The sequence below is a fragment of the Quercus suber genome, unplaced genomic scaffold (assembly GCF_002906115.3).
Source record: "Quercus suber isolate HL8 unplaced genomic scaffold, Cork oak 2.0 scaffold_802, whole genome shotgun sequence".
NCBI lineage: Eukaryota > Viridiplantae > Streptophyta > Magnoliopsida > Fagales > Fagaceae > Quercus > Quercus suber.
This window is the reverse complement of record NW_027070237.1, coordinates 26,408-43,989: the sequence shown is the minus strand read 5'-3', so window position 1 is coordinate 43,989 and position 17,582 is coordinate 26,408. Positions and strand designations below refer to the sequence as shown.

Below are 17,582 nucleotides of genomic sequence, written 5' to 3'. Positions count from 1 at the left end.
GATGTGACTTGCTTTGCCATTGAGAAAATATAATTATGCATCACATTGTTATTGAACTAAAATGGTTCTACACTTTCAAAACGATGAATGCTGCCAATCTCTCAAAATTCTTGTGGTGTATGTACCCTCCAAAATCAAATTGTGTTCCCTATCAAATTCTTTGCTATTACCCCACTCCCCAGATAATCACCAATTATATGTATCCTCATCATACATGAACAAAATGTTACTTTTCCTATTTTTGTTTTCCATTAATTCATACTTTCAAACTTCAGTATTTCATATATGTAGGCACTCTTCAAACTGACTAGGCTGGGGCACAAGATGATATGTTTATATTGGTACAAGTCTTGTGAAACAAAATTCCCACATAAACTTATGATTACTGGTTGATTAGTGATTAGTGTTCCTTATCCACAGTGGTTGTGTTATTTAAGTAAAATAAAAAAGTAGGTTTTTGTTTTTACTGTATGTAAACCTCAAATAAGTTGTAGTGTGTGGTTCCAAACTCATCTTTCTTAAGTTTCTTGGAATCGCATATAGATTTTGAATAAATTCCTTCTTAGATTTACCCATCTTGATAGCTCCTTAACCTAATTTTACAATTAGGCCTTACATTTAACTATTATCTTATATATTATTCCTTTTATTAATGGACTGGACACCACTTGGTTTTGGCTTAGTTGTAACACCTTTTTTCTTACCATTACTTTTCAAGCATAAATCTTGGCAAGATATAATATATGCATTTTTTTCTTTGTTAATGTGTGCACAAAGTTTTTCGAACACTTGACTATTTCTCTGGTGAATCCAACCCCTTGGGAGTTGGGATTGATTGAAAATAGACTTTGACTATCTTCTCTATCTTGCTGGTTTTTTTTTTTTTTAATGAGTCTTGGTCCCAAGGAAAAAGGGAAGGTTCAAAATCCTCCACACTTAATGAGCCGTGAATCGTGATCACCAACTAATTGTGCTAACCTGGGGTTAATTTCCATTTTTTTGTTCTCTACAAGCAACTACTTGTATTCTTCAGTATGTCCCACTGTTACTCTAACAAGAAACAATCATAGAGGGCTTTTCACTAGATCCTTGTGAAAGAAGACACTATGATCTAGTCCTAGGAGATTATGTAGTAAGAGAAGTATTATCAGTTACTCCAACAGACACAAAATCAACATTTAAGTACCCACGTTTACATAATTCTATACCTATGCAAGATTCTTTCTTGTTCTTGTTCACTTACAAAGCTTGTTAGCTTTAGGTAGCCAGAATTCAGATTTAACTTACATATTCACAGCAAGAATTTCCATAATATTAAATATTTTTCCACCAAAATGGGCAACGTTTTTTTATTGAGACAGAAGCTAAAAAAATCTTAGGCGGATCAGAACACATAAACAAGCATGTTAAACCTATGGCAGTTAGTTGCAAGCTAAAAGAGTTCAGTAGTTAGCCACTGAGCCTATGATATGAGCTGCAACATGAGTTCATAATCTGGAAAGTATGAATGAAGTCAAGCAGCAAAAGAGTTGCAAATCATAATCACTGGTCATTCTTTTTTAAAACGAGAGAGAAAAACAAATTACACAACTTCTGTTGGGAAAAATTCTATATAACTGTGAATAAATTTTAGCAAGCATAACCACACAATAACACAAAAATTTACGTGGAAACCCTTTCTCCTTAAAGGGAAAAACTACGGGACAAACTCCGAATAATTTCACTATATTAAATAGAGATTACAACAGTTAGAGATATAATTTGAGTAAAGAAAAACTCCCTTTTCTTTTCACTCACTGCTCTCTTCCTCACTGTATTTTCTCACACTCTCTCTATTTTTCTCTTCTCTTTTGCTTGCTCTTACTCACACAGCTCTTCCAAAACTGCACTTAGTCCTCAGTCTCATTTGCTGGGACTTTTCTTCTTTTTCTCTGCTTCTTCAAATGGCCGAAACCTCTCCCTTTTATTTCTTTCACCTTTTCTTCTTTTCTTCCTTTCACACTCTTCTCATCAAATCCCAATAAATGCATTTCTTTCACCTTTTCTTCTTTTCTTCCTTTCACACTCTTCTCATCAAATCCCAATAAATGCAAGCCACTTACTTTGACTTTACTTCAACCAAATCTCTTTTCTTCTCTGCCATGACCGAATGATACTCTTGCCTTTTGCTTCTTTCTTTTCTTTTGTCTTCAGCGTGTCCAACACACTAAGCCAACCAACCATGCTGAATTTTGTACATAATGAAGAAAAGTGAAGAAACGTGAAGACATGCTCATTAAATGAGCATGTCTATTACGTGGGCTGGATTTATGGTGCAGTGCACCCAACAACTTCAACAATCACATTTGGTCTAGATACTACAAGCCTGCAGCCAAGTGTTGGTTATTCAAACCTGAGGAAAATGCAGGTGTGTCCATCAATGCAAATTTTTTCGGAGACATAAACATCCTGCATTGCTGTGAAGAACGATCAATATCCAGCAGCTCAGATGTCCTTCGTTCAAAAGAAGTTTGAACTTCATTTGGCAGCTAAGCCATCTCCACAGTTACCCAATTCCCAAGGGGACTCGCAACCTGAAAATACAAAATAAGTGATCCATATGTATACCAGCTTAAGAAATTGAAAAAGGAACACACTCTGGGAAAAGAGGGACAGAAATGCAAACCCACCTTTCCTTGGCTCTGATCTAAAAGCACGCTCTCTAGCAACAATTGCATTGGAAAAAAGAAAAGAAAAGAGCACAATTAGTAATCACATACAAGCATAGAAAAGATTGTTAGGCATGGCATTAAATGAACAACATTAAAAAGGATAAAGATTATTACCATCATCCAATCCAAGTGTCCCCACAAAGAATTCCATGTCAGCTGCCCTTGTATTCGATTGGATGCACCCTTTATGATTGTGCAGGAATTTTTCATCTTCAACAAAGCTAACCTTCTTGGAATAATGATTAGTTTTTGAAGCCTGATGTAGATACAGAGTTTCTTTATTTAAAATGTTTGTTAGTGCTTTCCTGCCATTTACTTTATTTTAAGCATAAACTGATGGCTCTTTGTTGACTGGCTTATAGTGGGTTCAATAACATTGACCTCCCCTTGGACAGAAGATACTGGCGTAGAGACATCAATTTCTCTATTGTCAATGCTCAACTTGCCTGTATGGTTCTTCTTTGATGCCTTAAGTGTAGAGGGTTTCTCAGAGTTTGGGAACTCAATAAGGACTTTGATCTTTCCTCCAGAAGGAGATGTTAATTTACACACATTATGCTCTCCACGGGCTCCACCAACAGCAACCAACTTATTGGAATGGTTCTTCAATGCCAGGCATGTTGAGGGTTTTGCTGAATTTGAAAGGTCAGCTAGTGCTCTTTGACTGCCCACTGATGCAGTTTTCTTTCTAGAAACTATAAGTATGAAAGTTGAATATTGAAACTATAATAAGACACAAAATAATTACAGTAAAAACAACAATAAACAATAACATGTACAGAACAAAGGGTTAGACAGGGCTTCTAGTACCTCTACAGTGGGAGTTCAAATTCTGATCCTGAATCAAGCCACCAGATTGAGTTGCCATCCATTTTTTTGTTCTCTACAAGCAACTACTTGTATTCTTCAGTATGTCCCACTGTTACTCTAACAAGAAACAATCATAGAGGGCTTTTCACTAGATCCTTGTGAAAGAAGACACTATGATCTAGTCCTAGGAGATTATGTAGTAAGAGAAGTATTATCAGTTACTCCAACAGACACAAAATCAACATTTAAGTACCCACGTTTACATAATTCTATACCTATGCAAGATTCTTTCTTGTTCTTGTTCACTTACAAAGCTTGTTAGCTTTAGGTAGCCAGAATTCAGATTTAACTTACATATTCACAGCAAGAATTTCCATAATATTAAATATTTTTCCACCAAAATGGGCAACGTTTTTTTATTGAGACAGAAGCTAAAAAAATCTTAGGCGGATCAGAACACATAAACAAGCATGTTAAACCTATGGCAGTTAGTTGCAAGCTAAAAGAGTTCAGTAGTTAGCCACTGAGCCTATGATATGAGCTGCAACATGAGTTCATAATCTGGAAAGTATGAATGAAGTCAAGCAGCAAAAGAGTTGCAAATCATAATCACTGGTCATTCTTTTTTAAAACGAGAGAGAAAAACAAATTACACAACTTCTGTTGGGAAAAATTCTATATAACTGTGAATAAATTTTAGCAAGCATAACCACACAATAACACAAAAATTTACGTGGAAACCCTTTCTCCTTAAAGGGAAAAACTACGGGACAAACTCCGAATAATTTCACTATATTAAATAGAGATTACAACAGTTAGAGATATAATTTGAGTAAAGAAAAACTCCCTTTTCTTTTCACTCACTGCTCTCTTCCTCACTGTATTTTCTCACACTCTCTCTATTTTTCTCTTCTCTTTTGCTTGCTCTTACTCACACAGCTCTTCCAAAACTGCACTTAGTCCTCAGTCTCATTTGCTGGGACTTTTCTTCTTTTTCTCTGCTTCTTCAAATGGCCGAAACCTCTCCCTTTTATTTCTTTCACCTTTTCTTCTTTTCTTCCTTTCACACTCTTCTCATCAAATCCCAATAAATGCATTTCTTTCACCTTTTCTTCTTTTCTTCCTTTCACACTCTTCTCATCAAATCCCAATAAATGCAAGCCACTTACTTTGACTTTACTTCAACCAAATCTCTTTTCTTCTCTGCCATGACCGAATGATACTCTTGCCTTTTGCTTCTTTCTTTTCTTTTGTCTTCAGCGTGTCCAACACACTAAGCCAACCAACCATGCTGAATTTTGTACATAATGAAGAAAAGTGAAGAAACGTGAAGACATGCTCATTAAATGAGCATGTCTATTACGTGGGCTGGATTTATGGTGCAGTGCACCCAACAACTTCAACAATCACATTTGGTCTAGATACTACAAGCCTGCAGCCAAGTGTTGGTTATTCAAACCTGAGGAAAATGCAGGTGTGTCCATCAATGCAAATTTTTTCGGAGACATAAACATCCTGCATTGCTGTGAAGAACGATCAATATCCAGCAGCTCAGATGTCCTTCGTTCAAAAGAAGTTTGAACTTCATTTGGCAGCTAAGCCATCTCCACAGTTACCCAATTCCCAAGGGGACTCGCAACCTGAAAATACAAAATAAGTGATCCATATGTATACCAGCTTAAGAAATTGAAAAAGGAACACACTCTGGGAAAAGAGGGACAGAAATGCAAACCCACCTTTCCTTGGCTCTGATCTAAAAGCACGCTCTCTAGCAACAATTGCATTGGAAAAAAGAAAAGAAAAGAGCACAATTAGTAATCACATACAAGCATAGAAAAGATTGTTAGGCATGGCATTAAATGAACAACATTAAAAAGGATAAAGATTATTACCATCATCCAATCCAAGTGTCCCCACAAAGAATTCCATGTCAGCTGCCCTTGTATTCGATTGGATGCACCCTTTATGATTGTGCAGGAATTTTTCATCTTCAACAAAGCTAACCTTCTTGGAATAATGATTAGTTTTTGAAGCCTGATGTAGATACAGAGTTTCTTTATTTAAAATGTTTGTTAGTGCTTTCCTGCCATTTACTTTATTTTAAGCATAAACTGATGGCTCTTTGTTGACTGGCTTATAGTGGGTTCAATAACATTGACCTCCCCTTGGACAGAAGATACTGGCGTAGAGACATCAATTTCTCTATTGTCAATGCTCAACTTGCCTGTATGGTTCTTCTTTGATGCCTTAAGTGTAGAGGGTTTCTCAGAGTTTGGGAACTCAATAAGGACTTTGATCTTTCCTCCAGAAGGAGATGTTAATTTACACACATTATGCTCTCCACGGGCTCCACCAACAGCAACCAACTTATTGGAATGGTTCTTCAATGCCAGGCATGTTGAGGGTTTTGCTGAATTTGAAAGGTCAGCTAGTGCTCTTTGACTGCCCACTGATGCAGTTTTCTTTCTAGAAACTATAAGTATGAAAGTTGAATATTGAAACTATAATAAGACACAAAATAATTACAGTAAAAACAACAATAAACAATAACATGTACAGAACAAAGGGTTAGACAGGGCTTCTAGTACCTCTACAGTGGGAGTTCAAATTCTGATCCTGAATCAAGCCACCAGATTGAGTTGCCATTGTTCTTTTACTGTGAAAGAAAGTAAGGTTTGCTGCAACAAATATTCAGTGCAACATTATCATATAGGGTTTTCAATATAATATCTATTCTGACACTGATGCTTGACATTAAGCTTGTGATATTAAACCATGTACAATTCACAGAGTGGAAATGTTATCCAGTTGGTGTAGATTACAAGCCAAAAACGCTTTGCCATTTAACTTACGTCTATGTAATTAGATAGTCGAAGCTTGATCTTTCAAAGAAGCATGAATCGTGATAAGAAGAAAGAACATATAGCATATCATATGAGATATGCAATCATATATTCAAACTTCTATCCAATGTAATGATGAAAAAGCTCTAGACCAAAACTACCCAAAGCTACAAGAGGCTTAGTAAGTCATGATAAATACATATTAACAAACCTGAAAAATTAAAAAGGTATGAATTAAATACTTAAGTCAATCATTAAAAAAAATCATAATGACAAAATATTTGTATGCAAATTTGTATATAATTCAATTTCTTTATCCTCTTTCTTGATTTTTTTTAAATAATTTGCAGTCACTCTGCTTTAATAACCACTAGGCCAGATTCAAGTCCATGTATGAGTGAGGTTGTAACTTGCCTAACCAATATGAACCTTCCTGCTTTGGGGCTAGTAAGTCAATTTGTTTTTTTCTTTGTATTCAGGTAATTGCCATCCTTAAAGGAGGAAAATTTTGTGATATGAACGTCAGCAATAGTCTTACAAAGAGGAAGCTGAAATGTTTGCACCCCAGCTCACAATGAGGACAAAAGTACGGTTTCCCAATTCTCTTACATTAAAACAAAAAAAAAACAAAAACAAATCGATTCTTCCAAGAATGTGTTTCACCCATTAAATTATGAATTTTAAACTCCAACCAAGTACTAGGACTATTATTATTATTATTTTATCAATCACAATTAAAGATTACCACAATTCTGTCAACACAAGAAAACACCAAGAAAGACTCATCAAGAAAAATAAAGGAACAGCAACAAAAAACAAAAGCAATAAAGAAACTAGATGAAAGGCTACATTTAATTTATAGGGGAAAAAAAGGGGAGGGCAATGTCTCGGCAAGAAACTAAAGGAATAGAAAGAATAAAAAGAAAAACTCACATTTGGATAATCTCCGAATAGTTTTGCTGTCTATGAAATTTTGTCGAGTTGCTTCTATTTCATGGAATAGTTGTCTTTCAAGTAGTGTCTTTTTTTTTTTCAAAATGTTTCAACATGTTTGGAGCAAAACTTTGTCCATAATGTTTAGCATGATCATATTATAATCCACATCACACATAATCACTTCTTTCTACGTAACTAAATTATCCAATCCTTCTTCTTTCCCCCACCCCCCCCCCTCCCCCCCCCCCCCCCAAAAAAAAAAAAAACAAAAAACAAAAACAAAACAAAAAATCCAATCTTTCAATGCATTCCTAAATTTTTTTTTGACATGACGCTGAACAATTGCTACCAGCCTACCACAAATTAATTTTGTCACGTTGACTCCAATTTGATTATTCTACGCTTATATAATTTTTTTTTTTTTAAAAAAGTAGATCATATAAGCAAATAATTAAAGATGGAATTACTCCAAAATTCAAATGTGGAAGGCTACTAATAATATTGGTAGGTTTGGATTGGAGAATGGGAAGAATCCAACATGAACCAATTCATGAATACTGTTTCAGTGTTTGCCTTCTATGTTTCAGATTTTTTTTTTTTTTTTTTGGGTGTGGAGAACCTTGAGGGCATAGGTTCAAATTGACTATATAAACCAACCACACAATGATGCAACTTTGGAACACTTTTAAGTTTTAATTAATAAATTCTATAGATTCAAATCACAAAAAGTCATTTTTACATGGAATTGCGCTTGACCCATTCATGACTTTTCCTACCCTAATTAATCCCTTATTCTTTTCATACAATGCATTCATGACTTTTCCTACCCTAATTAATCCCTTATTCTTTTCATACAATAATGTATGAGCATCTCCGATACATTCATACAATACTCATCTTTTTGTTTCCAATTCCATACATCATATGAGACATATCATGCATCATACAATATTATCCAATATGCACATATATATATATATATATATATATGTATATATCGCAATTTGTAGATAATCTTTCACTTAAATAAAAATAACTTAAACCATTCAAATTAAATAACTTCAACAATTTATACCCAAAATGGGAAGATCGTCATAAGAATTAGGACAAAATTTAGCTACAACCTTATTCAATATCTTTTTATTGAAAATGAATTTTAATAAATTCATCATTGGATTACATCTTCTTCTTATATTTTCTATGACCAAACTAATTTCTTTTAAGATTACGGCAACACTTGATTTTTAACCCATCTTGTCAACATATTATTAATCCCATACCAGGCATGTTTTCCATTTATGATTGGCCTCTTTTTCCTGCGCACCCTTTTTCATTTCAAAACAACTGAGATTTCTCTGGAGATGGGATATGGTTACTAATTCACAAATACAAAATAATTTTTTTTTCAGCAAAAATGTTAAAGAATAAAGTTCAAGTTCAGACGGGTTTAAGGATTTGGGTCAAATTTTGGTAGACCTCTAGGTTGTGAACATTATTTTTCCTTTTCCTCCTGGAATCTGTAAAGCATTTGATAGTTGATATAATTAAATCAAGGCAACATATAATAATTCTGGTTAGTAGGTTTAGAAGAATTGCATGGGATATGAGGTGCTTCTAGCATTTGCAACTGAAGATGATATCTGCTTGCATAGGATTTCTGAGGATTTAAGGGGCTATACATCCCCTTCACCAATCCAAATTAACAAAAATGTAAATCCAGATCCATTATTTTTCTGGGAAAGGTACAAGTAAATTATTGCAAATTAAAATACAAAATGTAAGCATCGTTTAAAAAATCAAATGTCATGAACAATATATATAATATTTCTTTTGAAACCGCAAAAAAATACAGCTCATCTATTCAAATAAATCATAACTTTGAGTTGTATGGACACTTATTTTCCAAAATTTCCATTGAAAATTACAAGAAGGGCAAAAGTCATCCTTGTCAACTAGCTAACCTTGGGTACTAATCAAAGGAAAAATGTTGGTATTGAAAACTCAGCACGAAGATAAGTGAATGCTTTTCAGTCGTCATAACCATAGCCATCATCGTCATCAAGCTCCACTTCATCATCGGATCTATTCATGAAAGTGAGAAAAAGTAGAACTGAAACGAGCTGTGCTGCCACAAAATATTTGGCCCTTTTTCTAAAAGTTTTCTCCTCCTTTGTTTTTTCCCTCTTGGATTTGCTCTTGGGCTTTGAACCTATGATTGATCCAAATTGTATGTAGAAAGAAATGATAAGCAAAGGTACCAATAAGGCAGAGACAAGAATCCCACATAATAGGATTGCATAAAACTGACAAAGCATAATTTTTATTTATTTTTTATTAGTATAAAACTGACAAAGCATAAATTATTTGTGTGCTAGTGGTGAAACATAGCAATACAATTTATTTAAGGTCAGAATATTTCAGCCATATTGATATCTCACATAAAACGAAAAACAGCGAAAATGTTCAATTAGTCATGCCTCTGTTCATTCGCATACACAATAAAGTTTCTATTTCTGACATGAACACAAACAACAAATGCATAAACTGAAACTTTCAATTCCAAAGCCTACAAGGAGAACCTTGTCTTGACCAAATTCTACTCCTTTGTTTGCTCAGAAGGAAGGTCTATGATTCTACTAGTACACAAAATGCTATTATGGAATGGTCATAAGAAAGTGACTCTACTGTCAAAATGAACTGGCAGGATATTTACATTGTAGAATTGGCAGTGTGTCAATGACTTATTTGGGAATGCCTTTGGGGATACCTTCAAGGCTATCTCTGTGCGGAATCCTATTTTGGAAAAGGTGGAATGGAGATTATTTGGTTGTAAGAGACTATATTTGTCTAAGGGAGGTAGGCTCACATTGCTGAAGAGTACGCTTTCTAGCCTACCTACTTATTACCTCTCCTTATTAACTGTCCCAAAATCTGTAACATATAGGTTGGAAAAGATTCAAAGGAATTTCTTGTGGGGCACCTCAGAGGAGTTCAAATACTCTTTGGTGGCATGGACAAGGTGTGCTCTCCTATTGAGGTGAGTGGCTTGGGGTTAAGAAGATTGGGAACTTTAATCAAGCTATACAGGGGAAATGGCTATGGCATTTTGGGCACGAAAATATACATCTATGGCATCATATGGTGTACAAAAGCTGGTAGATGATCACATGGATGTAGCCTTTGGTAGAGTGTTAGAACAAGTTGGGACTCTTTTTTCCAACATGTGGCTTTTGAGTTAGGTGATGGTGTTCATGTAAGGTTTTGGCGTGATAAGGGAAGTGGCCACCTTCCTCTGAAGGATTTGTACCTTGATCTGTTTGCCTGCTTGGCCAATAGGTAAGCTCTTTGATTCGTTGAATTAAGGGTTGGATGGGGAGGTTAGGAGTTTAAATGTATGATTTCACAGGGAATTTCATGATTGGGAGTTGCAATATGTGAATTTTTTTTTAAATCATATCTACTCTTAGGTGCCTAGTGGGAGGGGGCTAATAAAATGAAATGGTGATTAAAGGGGTGTTGCAAGTTTGATGTTTGTTCTTACTTATTAAAAAAAAAGTTTGATTTTTTTTTTCTTACTACAAGACTATTTGTGGCACCACTGGCAATCCTTTTCCTCTTCTGAGCATATGGTGTGTCAAGGCTCCAAAGAGGGCGTCTTTCTCTTTGTGGACAATAGCTTGGGGTAAAATTCTAACTATTGATAACCTTATCAAGAAGGGCTTATCTTTAGTAGGATGGTACTGTGTGTGTCAGTGTTAGCAGGAAAATAGTGGATCAATTATTGCTTCATTGTGATGTCACTTACGTTTGTAGAGTGTGAAGTATGTTAATGTTTGGAGTTTAGTGGGTGATGCCTCTGACAGTAACATCCCTATTTTTGAGTTTCACAATTCTCTTAGATTTTTTGTAATTTTTATAGGCACTTTGTGTTCATCATCATGAACATGATGTGATTCTCTTTTTCAATAAAACCTCTTTTGCTTACTCATCAAAAAAAGAAGAGAGGAGGGGGGCAAGTTTGTGATTTAACTATTTTAGAGAGGCAATTTAGAGAAAATCCCAGAAAGGAAGTGACAATGTCCAAGCTAAAATGACCTGAACTGGACAGTGGCATAACCTTTTACAAAGAAAATCAACTAAACAAAGAGTCATTCAAGGTTTACATTGTACACCTTTTTATTGTAGCACCCAGGCAGCCATTATCCAAATTTAAAAAGATAAAGGTTTGGCTAGATCATGAAGAATGACGTAGCATTTAAATCAAAAATCGCTCACATCAGATCTGCCCGTATTTTTTTTTTTTTTTTGTGGGGATGGGGAAGGGGGAGGAGGGGGATATGTACTATATCTTCCTGTCAATATCAGCAATAAATTCTGGGAAAACACAAGACACAAGCAAGACTGTGTTGATACTGATACCCTATTAAGCTTTTTTAATTACAGATTTCACTTTATTTAAGTATCTGAAATCTAATACGAACATGATTCACTAGAACTTTAAAAATGTAATCTGCAACTCTGGATTGCTCTTTTTTATTCTCTTTTTATTCTCAATAAAATTTTTAGTTACCAACCAAAAAAAAATGTAGTCTGGATTGGTAAAGGCATTAAAACTGCCCAACCAAAATTAATCAATAAAGATTTTAGAGAAAAAGTACAAGTCTGGGATTTTGAAGGATCTTACTCCAATTTGAAGGACCCTTTCTTGGAACTGATGATGAAGGGCCCGACTGAAACTGTGGGACAGAAGAAGATGACGAACCAGCCTCTATCTGCTCCATCTTATGTTTTTCAGCATACTTTACAAGATTACCATGCTCCAAGAGTGCATTCCTCAGCACTGATGTTTCCTGATGGTATTGCAGGAAGCATGCTTAACGTCACTACCGATAATACTAAGACTTAAAAATATATTTAGTACAAAGCAAAATCTAATGATGACCAAGCTCAGACATTTTTTACCAACCTGCAAGATCAACCTCCAATTGACACATGGTTAGTACAATACGTAAAGCATCAGAAAAACACAAGCCCGAAATAACTTCTGACATTAATTTCTCATCCAACAACTAAAAAAGGAAAATTGAAAATAAAATTTTCTCATGAGATGCACTAATGAGGGGAGATGTCATTTGAGCTAGAGCTCATGGCTAATAAAAATTTCACAATGACAGTTGATTTCAGCTAGTGGAAAACTCACATCAGAAGCTGTTGGTTGGGGGGGGGGGGGGGGGGTGTGTAAGCCTTCTGACAGCAGTGACACTCACCAAATCTTTTTTTTTTTTTTTTTTTTTTTTCTTCAGATGACGGTTGATTTTATTTTGGGGGAAGGAAAACATCATAATTTTTTGGCCAAGAGGGCGAGGGAGGAATCTAGTTTTGAGGGGAGTATACAAGAGTCAACACAGAAATCAAGACTTGCTAAGTTCAACAAAGATAAACTTCAAAGTCAAAACTAATTAAAATCAATATACTTTATTAATCACAAAAATAACCACAATCAGTTTCACAAGATCATGACTACGTTACAATCTGTAAGATCACTCACAGGTAATGCTTGAAGAGTTAAAAGCACATGCGCAAGAAATATTGCGTCCACACTCGATGGCCTACATGAAAGGAATAACGCATGCAGTTATTGACATCAGCATGTTAAGTTCACTTAATGCGAGGAGAAAAATCTCAGAAAGTTCCACAAATTTGTTGTTTAAGGAAATAAAATATCCAAGACAGGATAGCCAGAAGAGTCACCTGTTCTCAAGAGAAAGTCCTGTTCCCCTAACCTATTTGACAGAGCTTCATATGCAATTTTTGCTCTATTGTAAATCTGTCTCCAATAAAATATAATTTAAAACCTAGAATAATTGTTAAAACCAGTGAAGAACAAATGGTAAGTAGTGTATATACAATTTCCTAAAACATTTGTGTGCGTGTGTATTTGAGAGAGAGAGAAGAGAGAGAGAGAGAGAGTCTGAACATATCAAAGCAAAAACAAGGAAGATCAAGGAGAAAAGGGTACCTCTTCCTCCTTTTGCTCAGCATTGTCTTTAGTTATTCCAAGTTGCAGCATTACAGTCTGAGATTGTTTCCAGAACAGAACCTTTCCTATTGGCCATGGAAGATCAGGATAATAGATCTTCTTAGCAGAACTACCATCAGACCCCACCCAGAGTTCATACATGATTGCATCTCCTAGCCAGGAGCTAACCATTGCTTTTGTTGATATCCATTCTGGGACTGACTTGAACTCAGTGTCCAAATCAGCAATACCATCTTTCTTCAAACTTTCAATAACCCCGCCATTCTCATTATTATAGGCCACATAATCACCAGACTCAATATATGGAATTTGATCTAACAAAGAGCCAACAAACAACCCCACAATTAGTATGCTTATTTACTTAAATATGAGTACAAGCATAATGGTTTTCTTTCTTAAGTACCAGAACACATCTACACCATGTAGATCATATACACACACAGTTATACTATACTGTTTCTACCTACACAAAGACATACACAAAAGCATAAATGACATGGATGTACAGTAAATAAGAGGAGAATTAAGCTCTAACTGTATCTAAGGTTCCCTAAGACATAGACCAATAGTACATGCAAAAAAAGGGTAATCAGGAATGGTCTTTCTTAGTCAAACATGAAGGACTGTCAAGCCAATCCCTAATCTATTTTCAATTCGAATGCAATTTGAATACGAACAATGTGATTTGCAACTTCCAGATCAACCTAAAGCATCTCACCTTATGCTTTCACCTTTTAAAACACTGATGAAGACTGAAAAGTAAAAGAATGGTAAGAGAAAGTCTCTCTAAAAAATACACGCAGCAAGACAGCAATCACAGAACCCAGAATACACACAGTGAATTATTACTTAAATACTTTAAATAAACAACAAAAAATTGCAAAATAACAACACATAGCAGTTGTGACTTGTGAGCCTCAAACACAAAAAAGCAACCAGGCCAACACCCAGAATCTCTAATCACCAAAACTTACACAAGTATAACAATAGAAACATGAAGCAAGAGAGAGAGAGAGAGAGGAATTACCAGAGTCAGGGTAGATAGAGCTGAAATCCAAATGGAAAGGAGTTGAGCAAATTTGAGATACAAGTAAAGAGGGAGGCATGAAGGGCATGCTGGGGAGACCAAAACAGGGCTTCCTTACCACCAATGTGAAATTCTGCTCTTCTCTCCAGTTATTCTCAGTGTTCATCTCCTCCATATTTCAAAACACCAATAGTCACAACAACTACAACTACAACTACAACTACAACAGCAACAAAAGTTTACAACTTTTTAGAGATATACCATTTGTTTATAGTTTGATTTCGTGAAATACAAGCAGCCAACCAAAAAAAAGAAGAGTCAAATCGGAGAAACAAACCCAATTCAGAGCAAAAGGAAAAGAACCCAGAAATGGATTTATTAAGGGTTTTACCTGTCGAACTGTATAAGAAGGAAGAAGGTGTCAACTGTATTGTGTAGAAGATGAAGAAGCGAGAGGAGGTGTGGACTACGAGGTGGGGTTTTTCTTTGGGTTTGAGGGATGCGTGGGTTGCAAACTTGTGGGTCTGGGCCTGGGCTGCTGTATATAAGACTGGCTTAAAAGTAAAAAAGAAAAATTAAAAAATATTGTGAGTGGATGAGGTGAATTTGCACGGTCCAATTGCTAATTGTACCTGTTCTCAATCCCTCTCCGTTATGTATGTATTTTTTTTTTAATCTTAAAAACCATCAGGTTGCGTCAATTGAGTAAATGGAATACCTTGTTAATGAGCCTAACATTTTTTTTAAAAGAAACTAACTGTTAAACACACACTTAATTACACTCTTTTAACAAGTTCACACATAACTCAAAGTACCACTACAAAAGGACGAAAATTAACACACCATCTATGTGTCCTAAAAGAAACTATATTGCTCATCCTATTGCATGTGATCATATATCTATATTACACATTAATCACTTCTTTCTATATAACCAAATTATTCGATCCTTCTATGCATTCCTAAATTTCTGTTTGACATTACATTGACCAATTGCTACCACAAAACTTTACACAGACTACAATGTAAATAATGAAGTGCTTTAAATAAAAAGGGTGGAACATGTATGTAAAAAAGTATAAATGAACTTAATATTTTGAGATAAAATAATCTTATAATCAAGAGTTTTGTAATTCAACTAATACCTTCTGCCACGAGTAATTTAAATGTGGAAGGCTACCAATAATATTGGTTAGTCAATAGAAAGGGGAGAATCCAGCATCAACCATTCATGAATAGTCTAATCTGGTAGCTAAAAGCCACCACGGTTTTCCTTGCAACCGAGGTCAAGACAGATTAGCATGGGGAGGTCTACTCATGGAGGTTTTGAGCATAAAAGTGCCTATAAACTTGCCATTGGAGGTGAGGAAGGGATTCTTCGTTTACTGGCCAATGCTTTGGAAAACCAACATACTCCCCTTATTCAAACTTTTGTGTGGATATGCTTGCATAATAGTATTGGTGTAAAGAGTGCCTCGCAGAGAGAAGGGGGGGGGGGGGGGTTAAGGTGGATCCAACATGCCCTCTCTCAATCTGAGTCCATAGTCCATGCACTAAGGGATTGTAGAATAGTTAAAAATTTATAGGCTCAGCTGGAAGCAGAGGAGGTCAACACATCATTTTTCAGTGAGAATTTGCAACAATGGGTTGCTACTAATGGAAGGGCTGAACAGAAGAAGCATAAAGACCACCCCACATGGAGAACTTCATTCCTTTTTGCAATCTGGCGCATATGGAAGTATATGAACCAAGTTGTATTTCACAACAAGCCCATACAACATAATTTGGGTCGTGAAATTTTTAGAGAAGCCATGAAGTACGAACACTGTGTAAAGGTTCCTAAAGCAATTACCAACCAAGTGGTGAAGAGAATTAGATGGGAAAGACTAGAGGTGGGGTGGTTTGGACTCAATTTAGATGGTTCCTCAACGGGTAACCCAGGCCCAGCTGGTAGTGGTGGCCTCATCAGAAATGGAAAAGGAGATTGAGTCCGTGGGTATGCTAGGAAAATTGGAGTTACAACGAGTTTTGCAGCAGAACTTTGGGGTCTTAGAGACGGATTACTACAATGTTTTAATCTTCATTTACCTGCTGTTGAGATCGAGATCAACACCAAATCTATAGTTGACTTGCTGAATAACTCCAAGAATGCTAACAATGTCACTTTGGCTTTGGTGGATGACTACAGGTACCTCATAACTCACCTCCCTCAAACCTGGATTAAACACTGCTTCTGTGAAGCGAATAGATGTGATGATGCTTTAGCAAGACTGGGTTCCAACCAAATAGAGGATTTTTGTGTTTTTAGTAGTCCGCCTATGGACATTGTTGAGCTGCTGAAAGCTAATTCTGGTGGCTTGTATTTAAATAGACTTTGTACTGAGCCTATTCTAGCTATTTAGTTCTAGTTATATATTCCTTTTTTACCAAAAAAAAAAAAAAAGAATAGTCTCTTAGTGCCCACATTTTTTATTTTTTATTTTTTTATTTGTTTACGATATGTGAGGCATGGGAATTCAACTATGTTATATACTGACCATAATGAAGTGAAGTAACTTTGGAACACATTTAATTAATAAATTTTATAGACTCAAACCCATCATGTTAATGGTTGTGAAAAATTTTATGTCTTAGAATTATTATAAACTAGTCCGCCAACATGTAATACACAAAAAAAAAAAGTTTTAAAAAATATTATTTTTTTCAATTTTATTTTAGATATGAAATGTAATCATTATTAATTTAATATAGTTATTTTTGAGTATTTATTATGATTGTGTTTGTTTATGAAACTTTTTTGTTCTTGTAAAAATTATGAAACTATTTATTCTACCATTTAATAAAAATATGGTACAATAAGATTCTAATTGAAGATTTAAATATAGAATATAATTTTTAACTTAATTATATTTATAATTGTAGGGTCTATTTTTGTAGCCCAAGCCCAAAAGGTTTGGATTATGAGCCCACTCGACCCAAAATAATGAATTTGTAGAAGATGGGTAAAAAAGCTAGGCTAATTGTGAACTAGGCAATAGTTAACTATGATGTTTAAGAAGGAACTGATATAAAAAAACACTTCAAGGCTTTTCAATTTGATGTCTGAAGAGAAATATTATTGAATGAAAAATGAATACAACTCTCCAAAAACCTCCCCCTCCTTTTTCTTCTCCAGAAGCTTTTTCTTTATATAGCATCCTTCCTCCTTATCTTCA

The 17,582-nt window shown here is 35.2% G+C and overlaps 2 protein-coding genes and 1 long non-coding RNA gene across 3 annotated transcripts; all 3 read right to left on the bottom strand.

Annotated features, from left to right (window-relative positions):
* Positions 1 to 1,526: 1,526 nt before the first annotated feature.
* Positions 1,527 to 3,405, bottom strand: LOC136064938 (uncharacterized). Its single transcript, XR_010626593.1, has 3 exons — positions 2,826 to 3,405; positions 2,670 to 2,701; positions 1,527 to 2,573 (listed from the first exon to the last, which is right to left on the bottom strand). It is a non-coding gene; the product is annotated as an uncharacterized LOC136064938 (long non-coding RNA).
* Positions 3,406 to 4,114: 709 nt separating this feature from the next.
* LOC136064937 (uncharacterized) lies at positions 4,115 to 6,187 on the bottom strand. The gene is made up of 4 exons (XM_065767411.1): positions 6,110 to 6,187; positions 5,414 to 5,994; positions 5,258 to 5,289; positions 4,115 to 5,161 (listed from the first exon to the last, which is right to left on the bottom strand). Exons 1-2 carry the CDS (start codon positions 6,165 to 6,167, stop codon positions 5,612 to 5,614), a joined length of 441 nt encoding a protein of 146 aa, XP_065623483.1. The 5' UTR covers positions 6,168 to 6,187; the 3' UTR covers positions 4,115 to 5,161; positions 5,258 to 5,289; positions 5,414 to 5,611.
* A 2,876-nt stretch (positions 6,188 to 9,063) lies between these two features.
* On the bottom strand, positions 9,064 to 14,882 carry LOC111993901 (mitochondrial outer membrane import complex protein METAXIN). Its single transcript, XM_065767410.1, is given in 8 exon segments — positions 9,064 to 9,509; positions 11,985 to 12,150; positions 12,849 to 12,923; positions 13,065 to 13,127; positions 13,320 to 13,654; positions 14,368 to 14,409; positions 14,412 to 14,458; positions 14,460 to 14,882. Coding segments are annotated over 8 exon segments (993 nt in total). The 5' UTR covers positions 14,543 to 14,882; the 3' UTR covers positions 9,064 to 9,327.
* Positions 14,883 to 17,582: the final 2,700 nt, after the last annotated feature.